Below are 16594 nucleotides of genomic sequence, written 5' to 3'. Positions count from 1 at the left end.
AACTAGTTCAACACTTATTGGTTCAAATTATCTTAATGGTTCAACATTTGCCAAACAGCCCCTTAGGTCTGAATCAGCTTTAGGCATATTATGGAGCATTTTCACTCAATCGATAGCATCAGTAAATGTTGTAATTGCTCATTCATTTTCAACGTATTCGGAACATAAGTCCAACGTAAATGTACGCCTTTTTAGCACATATAAGTACCATTTAGAGGACACAAATTGTAGCTGTTGGATTCATATTTTGGATAATGCTTAGTTGCTTGCAAGTCAAACATATAATACAAAGCTAGCCCCCGCATAACAAGAGGGTCATGCTATTTAGTTTGATTCCGAAACACCAATTTGAAGTTGGTGAGTTGACTTTCCAGTTGTTAGCCCAACATATAAATCGTCAGTATATATAAGTGCTCCAACCATATAATCGGAATCCCAAAATCCAAATTACACAACCGATAATATCATATTCCAAGCCCGGCTAACCAGTAAAACTCAAGACCGAGCCTATATTGATCCCAATCGGTCCTCGGGTTTCCAGTTTTGCTATTTTTCGGCTTAATATGGTCCCAGGCCGATTCCATTTCCCTAACTTTGGATTAATGTATAGATTATATTCAGTACCTTTAAATTTAATTTTTTATTAAACGGAAAAAAGTGTCGTCACGTTTTAACAAGTCAACAAGTTACACAATAACGACAGTGTAAAAAAAACAATACTACACCCTTACAAACATAAGTATACATTGTTTGTTTGATTCAACCAAATGGAAGATCATCACAGTACACATATAAAAGACAAAAATAAACCTTAAATTCGACAACTTCAAGAATGTTGTCCCACCATGAAACTCCCTGGCAATTTCCAATGACATAATTTTAGTATTTATGTCAATTTATACTTACCATGTACGTTATCTTGTTTTATAAATTCTTGTGTTCGAATCAAGTGAAGTAAACTAGTTTCAATACAATATGGCACTTAAAGTTTTATCTGCTCTAGACGTCGCCAAGACGCAATATTACCATTTTAAAGCGATCATAATAGCAGGTATGGGGTTACTTACCGATAGTTATGATTTATTTTGTATCCCTCCTATCATGAGAATGATAGGAAGGATATATTATCCTGAAGTGGATAGAACCGTGGAACAGAAGAAATGGTTCGAGGTCCCAACGGTCATTGCATCCACAATGATCGGGTTAGCATTAATAGGGACCGTGATTGGTCAACTAGTTTTCGGTCGTCTTGGTGACCGTGTTGGCCGGCGCCATGTGTACGGCGTTTCACTCATGATGATGGTGGTGGGGTCTATTGGATGCGGATTTTCCCTCTCGAGGTTAACCTCAATGATGTTTGTGAGCCTTGGATTGTTTAGAATATTGCTTGGTATAGGGATAGGAGGGGATTATCCATTATCGGCCACGATTATGGCAGAGTTTGCCAATAAGCGAACTCGTGGAGTGTTTATTGCAGGTGTGTTCTCCATGCAAGGATTCGGGATACTTTTGAGTTCGCTAGTAACGATGATCGTGTGCTCTATTTTTCAAGCTAGTGCGGGTGAGCTAACGGCTCCATTGGACCTCCCACTATCAGAAAGAACTGCTCCGGTACCACCAGAATCAGACTTGGCATGGAGGCTTATTCTCATGATTGGTGCAATTCCAGCATCTATGACTTATTATTGGCGGATGAAGATGCCTGAAACCCCCCGGTACTAACCACAACTAGTTGACTTCATGTAGCTATCAAACTTTCTGTCCCAAGAAAACAAATCAACAACTCTTTTATAAAAACATATAATATAAGTGCATGATGTTTTTCTTAAGTAGCTAACATAAGTCAAAACATTTTAGTACTCATTTTTCAGTGATACATACAGCATACTTTTGTTAAAAAAAAATCATTTAAATGTAGCAAACTTAATTTAAAATTTGTGGTAACCGGTCTGGAGACATTAATTGGCAAGTTTTAAAATTTTGGTATATCCAAAAGAAATATACTTTAGATTCGATACATACAATAACAATTTATTTCAAATTCGGCCCATTTTGATGTAAAGCAAAGTGTCAAGTCCTGTATCGATAATCAACACACAAACTAAACGAATAACTCGCGTTTATATTAATCAGAAAATATAACTCTAAAATCTGATTACAACTCTCTCAAACCCTAACTTGGTTTGACTCTTGATAAACCCTAACTCGGTTACACCAACTCCACACTCTCTAATGTCTAACCATAACTCGGTTTATATGGACTAACCTAACTTGCTAGCCAAAACATTACCAAATATTATAAAACCCTAATTCTTGGATTGGGCCTTACACTTGGGTTAAACAACAATTGACCCAACAAAGTGTGTTTTCTATGTAGGTATTGATGGTTTTGGCTCGCGTTGTTTCCGACATGATTTGTCGCAAATGGTTTTTTTAATATTTATAGAAATTTACTGGTAATTCTGTCGATAATCTTTTGGTAAAATCCGTCAGTTGATTATTAAAATTAAATGAGTTAAAAATAGGATATTAAATCATTTAAAGTTTTTGTTTTTTTTGTTACTTCCACAGATATACAGCTTTGGTTGAGAAAAACACACTTCAAGCAGCAAAAGATATGCAAAAAGTGATGAATGTACCACTGAGTACAATCCAGGAAGATGTAGAGATGATGAACACACCGAAGACTCGCGCAGCTTTCTCGAACACCTACCCTTTCTTCTCTCGTGAATTCTTCAGAAGACATGGCCGGGATCTCATAGCCGCATCCCTCAATTGGTGCATCATCGACATTGTTTTTTATAGTCTCAACTTATTCCAATATCATGCATTTAGAGGTCGCATGATTCCAAAGAGCCACATGAACATATACAAAGATGCATTGCAGATAGCGAAGTTCCAAGCACTCGTTGCGATCTGTGCGACGATTCCTGGATATTTCGTGACAGTTTACATGATTGATTACATCGGGAGAGTCAAGATTCAGGCAGCCGGGTTCTTTTTCATGGCGTTAAGCTTGTTCACAATCGCAAAAGTTAACAAAGGCGGTTGGGGATCTGATCCAGGTATAGGTATCATTATTCTCTATGGACTTACATTCTTTTTCTCAAATTTTGGGCCAAACACGACCACGTTCATAGTTCCAGCGGAGTTGTTCCCGGCTAGGTTTCGTGCAACATGCCATGGGATTTCGGGTACAGTTGGAAAAGTAGGGGCGATAATCGGGACGATTGGGTTTTTGTGGGCTTCTCGTGAACCTCCACATGGGTTTGGGGTGGCACATACATTAACCGCGATGGGTGGGGTGTGTGTTTTAGGGTTTTTCATGACATATTTCTTTACTAGAGAGACAATGGGGCGGTCGCTGGAGGAGAATGAGAATGTTGATGAGTTCATTGGTGTTTGGTTCGTGAGATTTTGGCCTTGGGCTAAAAGAAATGAAATGAATATCGATGAATAATGTCTCTCCATCCTATCTAAAGATATTCTTATCATGTTTTGATACAAGATAATAATAAGATTTGATTAGCTATCCCAAATACCTCTTAGTGGAAAGTAGAGGTGATGATTATATAGATGGTTAAATATAGTTATATGTACAAAGATAAACTGAGATTGTATTGTATCATATTTATTTCAGTAATAAGGAAATGTGGTGTGTTAGTTATTATGTTTACCACCAAAAGGCAAGTATTCTTACTAAAAAGATATCATTCTAGTGTATTAAGTTGTGTGTTGAAAAAGGTAGATTTTAGGAGTAGATTCAGTGTGGAATGGATGTAGGTTAATCATGTTCAGGGTGTTCAACACCAACTCAGATTGAAGACTCCTAATATATTGGAAAGATTTAATATAATAATAATTTGCTTATTATTATAATTAAGTTAGTCTTATCTTGATAGTTTTATTTGATTTGGGTTCAAATATGTATTTGAATGTGAGTAGGACTAGAACCAGGGTGTTATATAATCCCTTGATTATTTGTTTGTTTTATTAAGTTTTTCTTGTTTGTTGTTTTGTTAATAAAAGAGTAGTAGAGAATTCTACAAATCTCGTGTTCGTGTTCTTGATTCACCCGCTAAAAGTTTAACAAGTGGTATCATAGCTATGTTTTGGGCTCGTAAATGCATCCGTTCAGGTCCAAAAGAAGCAATCGGATCCGTAGCAGACTAGAGGAACACTATGGTTCTATTGGAAAATGATATCGTGGCAGATCTTCAGTTTACCGGTGGGATAAGGAAGATTAATCAGATGAACTACAACACTTGGTCTACCTATATGATGTCGTGTCTACAAGGACAAGATCTGTCAGAAGTTGTTAATGGTCCGGATACTGTCCTACTCAAAAACGACGTGAACGGGGCAATCAGCAAGTGAAGAATCAAAACGGGTAAGGCGTTTTATGTTCTCAAGACTACGATTGAAGAGGAGTTGTTTGAACACATACGAGACCTTCAAACACCTAAACAAGCATGGGATGCCTTGACAACTTTGTTTTCCAAGAAGAATGATGCAAAATTGCAACTTCTTAAGAATGAATTGTTGTCCGTAAGCCAAAAAGATTTGACAATACCGCAATATTTTCATAAGGTGAAGACCTTGTGTAGAGAAATCGGATAGCTGGATCAAGAGGCAAGAACTAGGGAACTTAGAAGGAAATTAATCATTATACATGGTTGAAGGATGTTGCTATACAATGTTGTGGTTGAGTTTGAAAACCTACTGGTCGGGCAAGAGTCTTTATCCAAGCAAATGGAGGAGACGTCGATTGGAGGATCAGCAATAGCCGAGGACACAACTCTTTGTGCAAATCGTGGTAAAGGTAAATTGCAGACAAGCAAATGGTCAGGTCAAAAGACTTATGGGGACCGATCTAAGAAACCAAAATGGAAGAAACATAATCTAAAACAAGAAAGGGAAACAAGTGACTCGGGTAATGATAAAAAGTACAAGAAACCTTGGAGAAGTTTTCCCTTTAATTGTCATAAGTGCAGACAACGAGGTCACATGGCTAAATATTGTAGAACGCCACCGAATGAGGAAGGCATCCAAGAATCAAGTACAAAGAGATGCGAGTATTGCAGGCTATGAAAGACCTTAAAGGAACAAGTATGTATCTAGAGGGAGTGTTGAGTTTGACACTTTAGCCGAAGCCGAAAGACGTGATCTGTGTTGAGTTGTAACTATTTCGATTTGACGTTCTTCGTGTGTGTCATGGTTAGATGAAGGTTGGTGTTGAGAGGGAGTGTTAAACATGTTCAACACTAGCTCAGATTGAAAACTCATTTTGGAGAAAATCTAATATAATAATAGTTCGTTTATTATTATAATTAAGTTAATCGAATCTGATAAGTTAGTCATATCTTGATAGTTCTATTTGATTTGGGTTCAAATTATGTATCTGAATGTGAGTAGGATTAGGACCATGGTGTTATATAAACCATCGGTTATTTGTTTGTTTTATTATTTTTTCTCGTTTGTCATTTTCTTAATAAAAAAGTAGCAGAGAGTCCTAAAAATCTCGTGTATGCGTTCTTGATTCACCCGCTAACAAATCATACTATTAAAAAATATTATTCTTCTTGCACAACGCCAGTGCAATGGCATGGGTTTGTTGTGGCGCACTGCGGTCTTGGGTTTGTGCCTTGTGGTGGTGTTTGGCGCCACCTTGCCCGCATGGAATGTGGGTGACGCCCAAGCAACCACCACAATCATTTGTCTTATGTAGCTATCTTTTGAACACCATAATGGAGTACCACCCAACTAAGCATGTCGTTGAAGTTTTCGTTCCCAAAGTATGGAGTGGTCGTCGAGCATGGAGCTAGTGGACCAAATAGTAGTCGCTTCACAGTTAATTGTCACATTTAAGGAAAAAAAATACAAAACATCTTTGCAAGTTCAACAGCAGAGTCAAATGTGACATGTTTACTGCCCTGAATAAGGTGCTGACATTCTACGGAAGTCCCTGATGTAACACTTGATTCACTTTGCTTCAATATTCACCATGTCAGACACCAGCCTAGACATGCAGTTGAATTTAGTAGTGTACTCGCGGTGTGTCATCTTTCCCGCCTTTAAATTAAAAAACCTTATCTCAGCCATCTCAACTTCCGCATCAGCACAGAACCATGTCATAACCATTTTATTCAAATCATCTCACTTCATAGCCTTGATTTCTTCTAGAGTCTTTCCTTGCTCTACTGTCTCCCACCAGAACATAGCCTTATTACCAAACGACTGGGTAGCATAACCCACTGCTTGATCGGGACGGCACTCGCTAATTTAGATAACCTTGTCCATATCGGTTATCCACTGGAGAGTAGCGACTACATCCCACAAGCCAGTCAGCTTCAGCGGGTCACAACCCTTGAATGGCTTGTAGTTGCACCCACCTCGACTTCTCTTCCCTTCTCCAACGTTCACAGACCGAACTTCATTTGATTCATCTTTCTCATTCTCATCATCATTCTTGGAGTTCTCTCTGGTCTTCTCAGTGGTTTTAACTTAGCTTCCAGCAGACCCTTCTAGATGTAGATTCTTCACCGTAGTAGCTACAGCTTGAGCAATGGAAACTTGAATAGCATGGCCAAGTTAATTACCTTCGTCTCGCTCGGTTACATTCTTTCATCTCTGGTGTCAGTAACTAGTTCTTCAGAGGGTATCGGGGTGACATGTGACCTACCACGGCTTCCCGTACGACCTCCTTGACCAATAGCCTTCTTTTCTCTAGCCATTCGTATTTTATAAGGAAACACAAACGTCATCACTCTTGGAACTATTTAGTACAAGGATAATAAGGCAAGCAGGTAATAACAGTGGCCAGCTGTGATTAGTTCATCACGTTACTTTCTGTGTCCTATACACTTCCCTTTGTGAGTCCATTTGTGATAGGTTCTACTTTTAAACAGTTAGACAAACAATCAAACATTTCATATAATTACATAACCCTATCTCTAGTACTTAGGCTAACTTTCTTATACAATCCTACATTATACATGAATTTAATCATGTACTTTACCTTTACTCGGCTTGCTTGAGTGACACATGGCTTTCTTGAACTGATATCTTCTTTTTTTTAATACTTAAGTCTCATTCTTTATTCGAGTCTAAGCATGTAGGATGCTTATCTCTCTCAAACTCATGCTCTGATGCCAACTTGTAAGGCCCAATCTCAATGCCTTACTTTAGCGTTGTATTTACTCATAACCACAGTTCTATAAACCATAGTGAATTAAAACTTTCGTGGAAACATTAAACTTCAACCATATATTACATCATCATCCAAATCTCAATATAACAATCAAACACTTGTTTTAAAGCATAATATAAAACATCACATTAAAACATCATAACATTCTTCTCAAGATACCAGCTTCTTCAGTCCAATATCATGTGTCCCCTCAAGCCAGCTGTTTTAACATATTTGTCTACGTGCATACTAAAAGTTAGCTACACTGAGTGAGTTTTAGTTAATCAGACAACATACATTACATACACATACTTACATATACATATTATATACTTAACTTGTTTGCCTTCCTTTCATGCATACATTCGTACTTTTATACTTTCATACTTTTAACTTAGTTTCAGTAATTAATAAATACAAAAAGAAGGGTCCTATAGAGAGATAGATATGAGAGGAGGGTTTCAAAGACGGAGGAGGTTATGGCTACCAACATTGTTCCTATAAACAGCACAAATTGACAGACACCGCAACCGAACAACCGTGACGGAGATGAGAATGTGGCTTCGAATTTCAATCTGGGCTATTTATTGGCAGCTTCGAATTTGGATCTGGGTTATGGGGGGAGAAATGTGTGATGGTGATTACCAGCAGTGGTTGATGACGGAGTTTGGAAGGTGAAGGTGTTGGAGACGAGATGGAGGGTAGTTGGGTAGTATTTACAAATGGTTTTAGGTTTTACTTTATATTCCAAACTTACTAGCTGACACTTACAGGTTTAATAAATTTATTAATATGTAACATTTATTAATTTTAGAAATAGATAATTCGGATATCTGAAATATCCGAAAATTTTAAAAGTTACTATCCGAATCCTAAATTTCGGATATACGAATTTTCAGGTATCCGAATTTTCGGATAATTCGGATTATCGGATACGGATTTTTTTAGCACCCCTAATCATCACTCCATGATTCTGTTTACTTTTTTAAACGATTAATAATATTTGAAGACCATATTATTCCTTAATTAGTCATAACCAAGCAACATTGTATTCCTCAATAACTTATAAATTATATTGTGTTATAAATTACATTGTTTCTTGGATTTAGTTAATCTGAATTAGTTTTCTTCAAATACCATTGACATGTGTTTATTCTATAAGTTGTTTTGTTTTATCTTATACATTGTTTACTTATTCTAGAAATTGTATGTAAGTTATAGTGTATTATTCTGCAACTTATTTAGCTTATAAATTTGTTTATCTTATGCAAAACACACTACAACCGATGAAATTATTTCCATTCTTATGTGTAGTTTTCATTTCAAAAGTTCTCTTTCGTGTTTGATGAATAACAACCAAAAATCAAAATCATGAAAAGAAAATTAAAATATGAATTCCTAAATCACAGTGAAAATGTTTTTAACAACAATCACAGACCCAATCATTGACATTTTCATAAACATAATTTGATCTCTATTATTAACTTATATTAGTTCATCCCATTTAAAAACTACATGACCAGTAACAATGATTATGTAAAACTGGGTAACCCAAATCGATTGGAACAACAAAACTGTATAATATAATGATAGTCAAATTATAAACTTGATTAAAATCAAATCGACTGGAACAAGAAACCATATAAAAATGATGAAAGTGAACCGCATACGTAATAGAAACTTTAGATGGAATCCATAATTAGTTACTGAATTTTGGTGATGACCACATACACAACACACTAACCTTTTTAATGATCAAATTCCTTTCATAGTTTTACAAACCAGGCACTAACCAAATTTCATAGAAATTAATTACAATTCAATCGATTTCCAATTCCCATATGAAATTAATTACAATTCAATCGATTTCCAATTCCCTCCGGACATTCCAATTCTGTCATAAACATTTCATGAACCAAGCGACCCCTTTCAAAACACACCTAATTACTTTAATGTTTTCCTTCAATTTCACCAGCATACAAACAACTGAACAAGTGACATTCAACTTGGAATACAACACACCATTCAAACCGATTACTGTGTTTTCGTTAACACTCACATAGAAAATACCAATAACCCACCAATCTATACTACAAAACAAACAAACAAAATTAAAGAACACCCTAGAAATTGGGGTGGGGGGGGGGGGGGTTCAAAAACTGCTTAAATCGAACACAATCAAGAAACCCACCTTGCTTCTTCATCAGCAGGTTGATCGGGTTTGTAGGGGACTTCTTCTCCATTATCTTCAATAATGGAAAACGATTTTGTTAAATTAACCAAAATAACCATAAGTTTTATCATACTAACTGAAGAAATAACACAATTAAGGAGACGATTGGTGATTACAAAACCCTCTTATCAATAAGATGATGAAAAAAATATTGATTTTTGAGGAAGATTATTGTAGATTAAGAACACACCTTAGTCTATGAATTTCAAAAAACACTATGACTGTGAATTGGAAAAAACACTTTGTAAATGACGAAAGAATGTGAGAGAAAGATATGTTATGTTTGCTAAATTGTAGGAGTGAACATAGATAATCATGTGACAATTCTGCATGTGATTTTTAAAATATAGACATATTTACCCTTGAATCTCTATAGTTATGTCATTAAAATATAACACACCTTGCTTTTAAACAACTTTCCATCTAGACCATAGGATCACCTCATCCAATGGTCAAGATCATTTTCAAACTTCTTAGACATATTGAACCTTTTAGAATAACCTTACATATATATATATATACTAGGTTAGGTACCCGTGTATAACACGGGTTTAACCGGTCTAATTTTATGAGTCAAAAACGTTTGAAATTTTGATAATAAAAAGGCATGATAAACAAATTTGCTTATTAAATTAAAAAAAAAGTACAAACATACATTACATTTAAAAATAAAAGTTATAAAAGCATAATTAATCAAGTGCATAATGCTAGTAATACTAAAAGAATTCAATAAATGTTTTAACTATATTTATGAAAAAAAAATCATATGTTTAATAGTGTCTTGGAGAACATTAAAGGCGAGCTCTCATTGCTTCTTTGCGCACAGCTCTCGTTGGGTTTCTGCTCCATCTCATAGCATTTGTTCACATCCAATAATGTCAAAGTTGGAATAAAAGTTACAGTGTGGGCATTTCATGTTTGCTAAACAATTATGTATGAAAATGTTAGTTCAAAATACGCGACTATAATGATGTGTAGAAACAACAATCAATAAAGCATGTATGTTAATAATAAATTTGATAGGTAATGAATTCAACAATTTACCTGAATGGTTTCAAGACCAGTTTAGATTACCAATTGCATCATCAAGTTAAACACCCACAACTAAACTCAAGAAACTAAAATGTATAAAACATTAGTTCAAATTATATTACTACAATGACGTATAGAAAATTGTTTTGCTGAAGCACAATGCAATAACTAATGAATTCGATAATTTACTTGAACGGTTTCAGGATACCACTTATTTTGCATTATCAAGTTGACTGTCCATAATAACCTTTAAAAAACGAAAGTATAGTAATCAAGAACATAGAGGTGAGAAAATTAACAAAAATTTGAAAGGAAGGTCAATTAGTAATCAGGTACTAAATCGCAGGTACTAAGTCACAAAGTAACTTTTTTTTGTTAATATCGTAATCGGGTCAATTAGACCCGATTTCAATTAGTTAACGCCTAATCTTTCATCTCAAGTGAGCACTTCTAATGTAATCAAGTACTAAGTCACAGGTTGCATCATTTATTTCTAAAACACTAATCTTAATTGAATTTCGATTCTTAACAGTAAATTATAAATAAATGGGGTTCTAATCATATGCTTATAATTATTTTTTGAAGTGATGCAACAGTGATGTTTATTCAGGGTAAAGACTTATTATTCTTCGAATAATATACATACAAAAGCATCTATATTTTTTAGATAATTAGAGGGACAGTATAGTTATATCTACAGCATGTTGAAAGTTAAGGCTGTAGTTTTCTTAAATTCAGTTCGTTAAAGGAACCTAAACCATAAAATCAAACCAGAACCAAACTATTAGTAACGATTTGGCTTTCGTTTAATCGCACCAATCAAAATTGGCTAAACCTATGAAAATAAAAATACATAAATATAAAAGAGGCATACCCATATTATACATCAGGTAATTAATCAAATTATAATGGTTGTTACCTAAACATTAAGATGTTAAACAATAGATTAAACTAAACAAATCAGACAGATAACGAATTCAAAAATATAATAAATTCGCATCCTAATAAAGGAGGTATAAGAGTACCTGAGATAATAGAACCATGTGTTATACCATGTTCAAGCTCTCAACTTTAGATATAAAATCTTCCTGTAACACATAAATAGAAATTAGATAAAAAAAACTTATAGTCTGATGTGAAATTTATATGGCTGTATATTGATGCATAGTTCAACATCTAATATTAGAACATTAATTTAAAAAAAAGGAACACTCAAAGGGGGTTTGCAGATTCTTCAAAAATCATAAACCCATATAAAACCTTGCTTTTCATATTTCATTAGAAAGCTTGACTAGGTTAAAATTAATCTAAAATTAAGAATATTACATACCTACTTGCATATTGGTTTAAGTGAAAAGGTGTTTATAGCAGCACAAACAAAATCCGAATTCAGACCCCGATGGACAGATTTCTAATTATGTTTACAATTAGTAATTACAAACAGAAAATGATTCAGAAATTAACTGCAATTTAAAAAAGAAAACGACCTAAGATTCCGTTTGCGGTATTTAGGGTTTATGATGTGATAGAAATCGCAGCAAATTGTAAAAAAACAGCAAACAAAATTAGTAAAACACCTTAAACAATCGAACAGCAATGATTGGGAACGTGATGATACGGATTTGTTTACACACTATCGTTCGGTTATAGATACACAAGGAAACTAAGAGAGAGGATAATTATTTGGGGTTTCTGAATTTAGGTTTGGGTAAGAGCGGCTGATTGAGAAAGGAGTGGGGCTTTAGGCGGGATTTTGAGAATGAGAAGGGGCTAAGGTGATAACCCGTGTCAAATAAAAGTTTTATTTATTAATTAGTATATATATATATATATATATATATATATATATATAAAAGGGTTAAAATAAAAATACATAGTTTTGTAGGAAGAGTAGGAATTACACAAAAATTAGAGTTAAGAAACTATATTGCATAAATCTTTAATCCTAGGAAACTATTTGGTAGTTTAAAAACTACCAATCTCAACCATTAGATCATAGATCCAATGGCCTAGATTGATTCTTACTCTTTCTAGAAAACTATTTCTTTTTATTTTAACCCACCCCTATATATATATATATATAGTTTGGATCAAATACAAATGAAATTAACGTACTATTGTGAGAATCGGGTAGAGTAATTACATACACAAGTAGAGTAATTATGTAATTACTCTATGATGTAATTGCATAATTATTCTACTTGTATACATAATTACTCTACTTGATTCTCACAATTAGCACGTTAATTTTATTTGTACGTTAACGTTCCCCTTTATATACAGCTACATACATACGCTCAACCATTTCTATCATTCAATTAAAATTCATGTAGTACACACTTACTTTAAGTGTTACCACTTAAGGTAAGTGTATTAACTAAGCACATAGAAGTATGTATATAGCCCCGAAAAAAAACATAACGGAGAAAATGAGACTAGAAACTCACCTGGGTCATGTTTCTCTTGGAGTTAACTGTAACACCCCTCCTTAGCTGTGCATGACAAAATGTGAAACAATTATAAATATCAATTAACTACCCCTAACTAGATCATATTCTAAGTAAGTGAAACCCCTAACGAATGAAGGTCAGGGGCAGCGCCCCTGGAAACAAGGTCCTAGGGGCTGCAGCCCCTAGCATGGTCCAAGGGACAGAAAACTGAAGTTTAAACGAATCAAGTTACATTTGAGTCGAGTTTCATTCTAATCGAATCGAGTTTTCATTCCAATTGAATCGAGTCTTCATTCTAATCGAATCAAGTTTTCATTTGATTCGTTCCGTTTCATTTTGATTTAATTCGTTTCAATTCGACTTGATTCGAGCATTCTTCAATATACGATTTAGACCGATTTTCATGCCTTTTGCTATAATCAATTTCTTTCGACCCGTTCTACCGTTATGACGAGTCCTGGGCCATAGCCATTCTATCTTCTTGTTTACACTGTCCGAACATCCCTCGCCCGTCCCATTCATTCCAAGCAATTTGTTTATGTTCAAGTTTACGTTTTCTTACACGGTAAGGTCCGATTTGCCTTAGTACCAAATCTTAAAACATACTGACATCTAAAACCTAACCTTTATATCAAGAACATACCTTTTCGGTTCGGATTTAAGTCTAGATGTAGATCTGGACGTGTTTCTTGTTGTGGTGATGCTTGAATCACGAAATATGCCCTCCTTTAGCTCGGATTAAATTCGGGTTTGAATGAGAGTGTTTGTGTGTGTTTTTTAGTGTGTGGACGCAATGGCGTATAGGGTTTAAGGATGTTTAAATACCCTAAGCTCATGAACCTAAGGTCCATCACCATCTCTTATTCAATCTTTTATTATTCAAACTCACACTCTATTATTTATTATTTAACTTGACTAAATAATAACATACTAGGGTCAAGTTATTCTACAAATGGTAACAAAAATGAGAAGTGTGAGAAGTCATAAATAATTGACATGTGTCAAGTGAGGGCCAAAAAAAGGGTATAGAGATAATTGTACACATTTCTCTCTCCACATGCAAGGCACATGTTAATACCCCCCCCCCAATCATTTTAGAACGTTTATAACTTTTTTGTATGATATTTTTTTTTTAAAGAAAATCATCATAATAACAAGCGTTTTTTAATCATTAATATGAGTATGATTTTGTTATATAAATTTAAAACAAAAATTACGTCATTGTGTCTTTTCGCACACAATTGTCTCTTTTTTCGTCATTGTGTCTTTTCGCACACCATTGTGTCTTTTCGCACCCCATTGTGTCTTTTCGCTTATCATTGTGTCTTTTTTCTTCATTGTGTGTTTTTTCGTCATTGTGCATTTTCGCACACCATTGTGTCTTTTGGCACACCATTGTGTCTTTTCGCTTATCATCGTGTCTTTTTTCGTTATTGTGTCTTTTCGCACACCATTGTGTCTTTTCACTTATCATTATGTCTTTTTTCATCATTGTGTCTTTCAACTGATCATTATGTTTTTTTAAATACTAATAACACCGTTGTGTAATAATAATATGTAAAAATAATGATAAAATAACAACAAATTATCTAATACATAAAACACAATGATTAATACATGTTACACAATAACTTGAAACGTAAAACACAATGGTGAATACGTATAACACAATGACCTAAAACGTAAGACACAATGGTGAATACGTATAACACAATGACCTAAAACGTAAGACACAATGGTGAATACGTATAACATAATGACCTAAAACGTAAGACACAATGGTAAATATATATAACACAATGACTTGAAACGTAAAACACAATGGAAACAACATATTACACAATGACTTGAACATAATATACAATGAACGCAATACTATTTTTCTCAAATTAAATTAATTTGTCATATGTCAATCCGAATAAAAGACAATGAACGTATTACACAATGACTAAAAGTTAATGATGAAAAAAACGACACAATGACGTAATCTTTGTTTTAATTTTTGTCTTTAATATGAGTAACAATTAAAATATATAATGATCAAAATGTATAATACAATTCATATGAAAACTCAACAAAAAGACACAATGAACAACAAAAAAACACAACTAAAAGAACCCATTAATTTTTTTTATTTTTATATAACAATACGATACTCATATTAAAGATAAAAAAAACTCTTATTATTATGGTGAATTTTTTTTTAAATAATTTCGTATGAAAAAATTATAAACATTTAAAAATGATGAGGGAATTGACATGTAGTTTGCATGTGGAAAGAGAAAGTCAACAAAGGTGAGTTATTATCTTCATGCCATTTCCATCATATTTATTAAATTAATCTCACCATTCTCATTTTTGTTGTCCTTTGTATTTTAACTTTGGATCGTTGATCGATCAATTTTTTACTTTTTTCACGAAGACCGTTTTTTGAGCGTTTTCTGAGCGTTTTAGGGTTTTGGCTGAGCGTTTAAGTTTTTGTGAGCGTTTTCTTATCGTTTTAGGTTTTTGCCTTTTAGCGTCGCGCGTACCTCTCGTACGTTAAGGCATTAACGTACAGTATCTCTACCTAAAAGTATTGATGTTACATATAAGAGCATTCTCATCCAACCCTCTATTTTATGTGATGGGTGTTTTTATACTTTAGAGAGTGATTTAGGGTGTTGTGAGTGAAGAATTTTTATATTTTAGAAAAAAAAAAACAATAACTTTTTTTATATATTTGAATAACTCCTGTTCAACCCTTATAACTTTTTAATATTTTTTAAAAGTGGTTATGGGTGAGTGAAAGAGAAAAAATAAATGATAAATGTATAAATAAGTATTATTTAATTGAAATAGAGAGAGAAAATATCATAAGTTTTAATGTAAGTTTTGATTTAAAGATAGATGATGAGATAAGAATACTCTAAATGACATACCAATATTGGTCACTCACCTAGGGCCGTCAAACCTTTACTCTAAATGACATACACCCTTTACATCTTAAATTTTTGTTTTTGTTTATTTTTTTTCCTTAACCACTCATATAAAATGTGACCACTGATAATTGTTTTTTTTTTCTTTTATGAATTTTAACATATAATGTTTTGTAAAACTCTAGATATAATGTTACGGAGTTCTTATTCTTAACTATGTTTTATTGTAATTAACTTTTATTCAAAACGAAATTGTGTGATAATATACAAATTAGTAAAACATGCATGTCATTGATCAAAACTATTTTCCTTTTGTCTTTTGATTTTCTCAAGTTTTTTTAATTTACTAAATAGATTTTTTTTTAATAGTAATTTGTATTATTAGTTTTTTTTATCTACATTTTCTTATAAACGTTCTTAAAAATCGACCCTCCGCTACGGTTAGTTTGATTCACACTTTGACATAAATTCATATCGCAAGGTTAATACCGGTCTAAAAGAAGTAGAAACCAGTTTCACCGTATCTACATGTCGAACCCTTCACGAAGCATGGGCAACTGATGTAGAAATAGTGAAAACCGGCCCGCCGTATCCACATTTCGCAACCGAAACGGAACATAGACACTTACCACTAGTTATTACTTCTTATATAAAGATCGCTACAGAAATTAATCCAAAGTAAACGAGTCAAATATGAAATAGTGTTGATTCAAGAGGGTACAACAGACCGAGAGCATCTTTACTCTTTCGACCAACGCAGCTGGACCCAAAG

General features: G+C 33.9%; 1 protein-coding gene across 1 annotated transcript; it reads left to right on the top strand.

Annotated features, from left to right (window-relative positions):
- Positions 1–545: 545 nt before the first annotated feature.
- Positions 546–3583, top strand: LOC143555418 (putative inorganic phosphate transporter 1-9). Its single transcript, XM_077044979.1, has 2 exons — positions 546–1715; positions 2572–3583. Exons 1-2 carry the CDS (start codon positions 976–978, stop codon positions 3458–3460), a joined length of 1629 nt encoding a protein of 542 aa, XP_076901094.1. The 5' UTR covers positions 546–975; the 3' UTR covers positions 3461–3583.
- The last annotated feature ends 13011 nt before the right edge of the window (positions 3584–16594 follow it).

The sequence above is a fragment of the Bidens hawaiensis genome, unplaced genomic scaffold (assembly GCF_021521415.1).
Source record: "Bidens hawaiensis isolate Kalapana, Puna unplaced genomic scaffold, B.hawaiensis_p1.1 tig00018131_1, whole genome shotgun sequence".
Classification (NCBI taxonomy): domain Eukaryota; kingdom Viridiplantae; phylum Streptophyta; class Magnoliopsida; order Asterales; family Asteraceae; genus Bidens; species Bidens hawaiensis.
The sequence above is the reverse complement of the archived record's forward strand: the minus strand, read 5'-3'. Positions and strand labels throughout refer to the sequence as shown.

Bases quoted from the DNA above. Each gene is read 5' to 3' on its own strand.
- LOC143555418 (XM_077044979.1), top strand. From the start codon at position 976: ATGGCACTTAAAGTTTTATCTGCTCTAGACGTCGCCAAGACGCAATAT. The intron at 1,716-2,571 runs GTACTAACCACA...TTACTTCCACAG, and splicing joins AAGATGCCTGAAACCCCCCG to ATATACAGCTTTGGTTGAGA.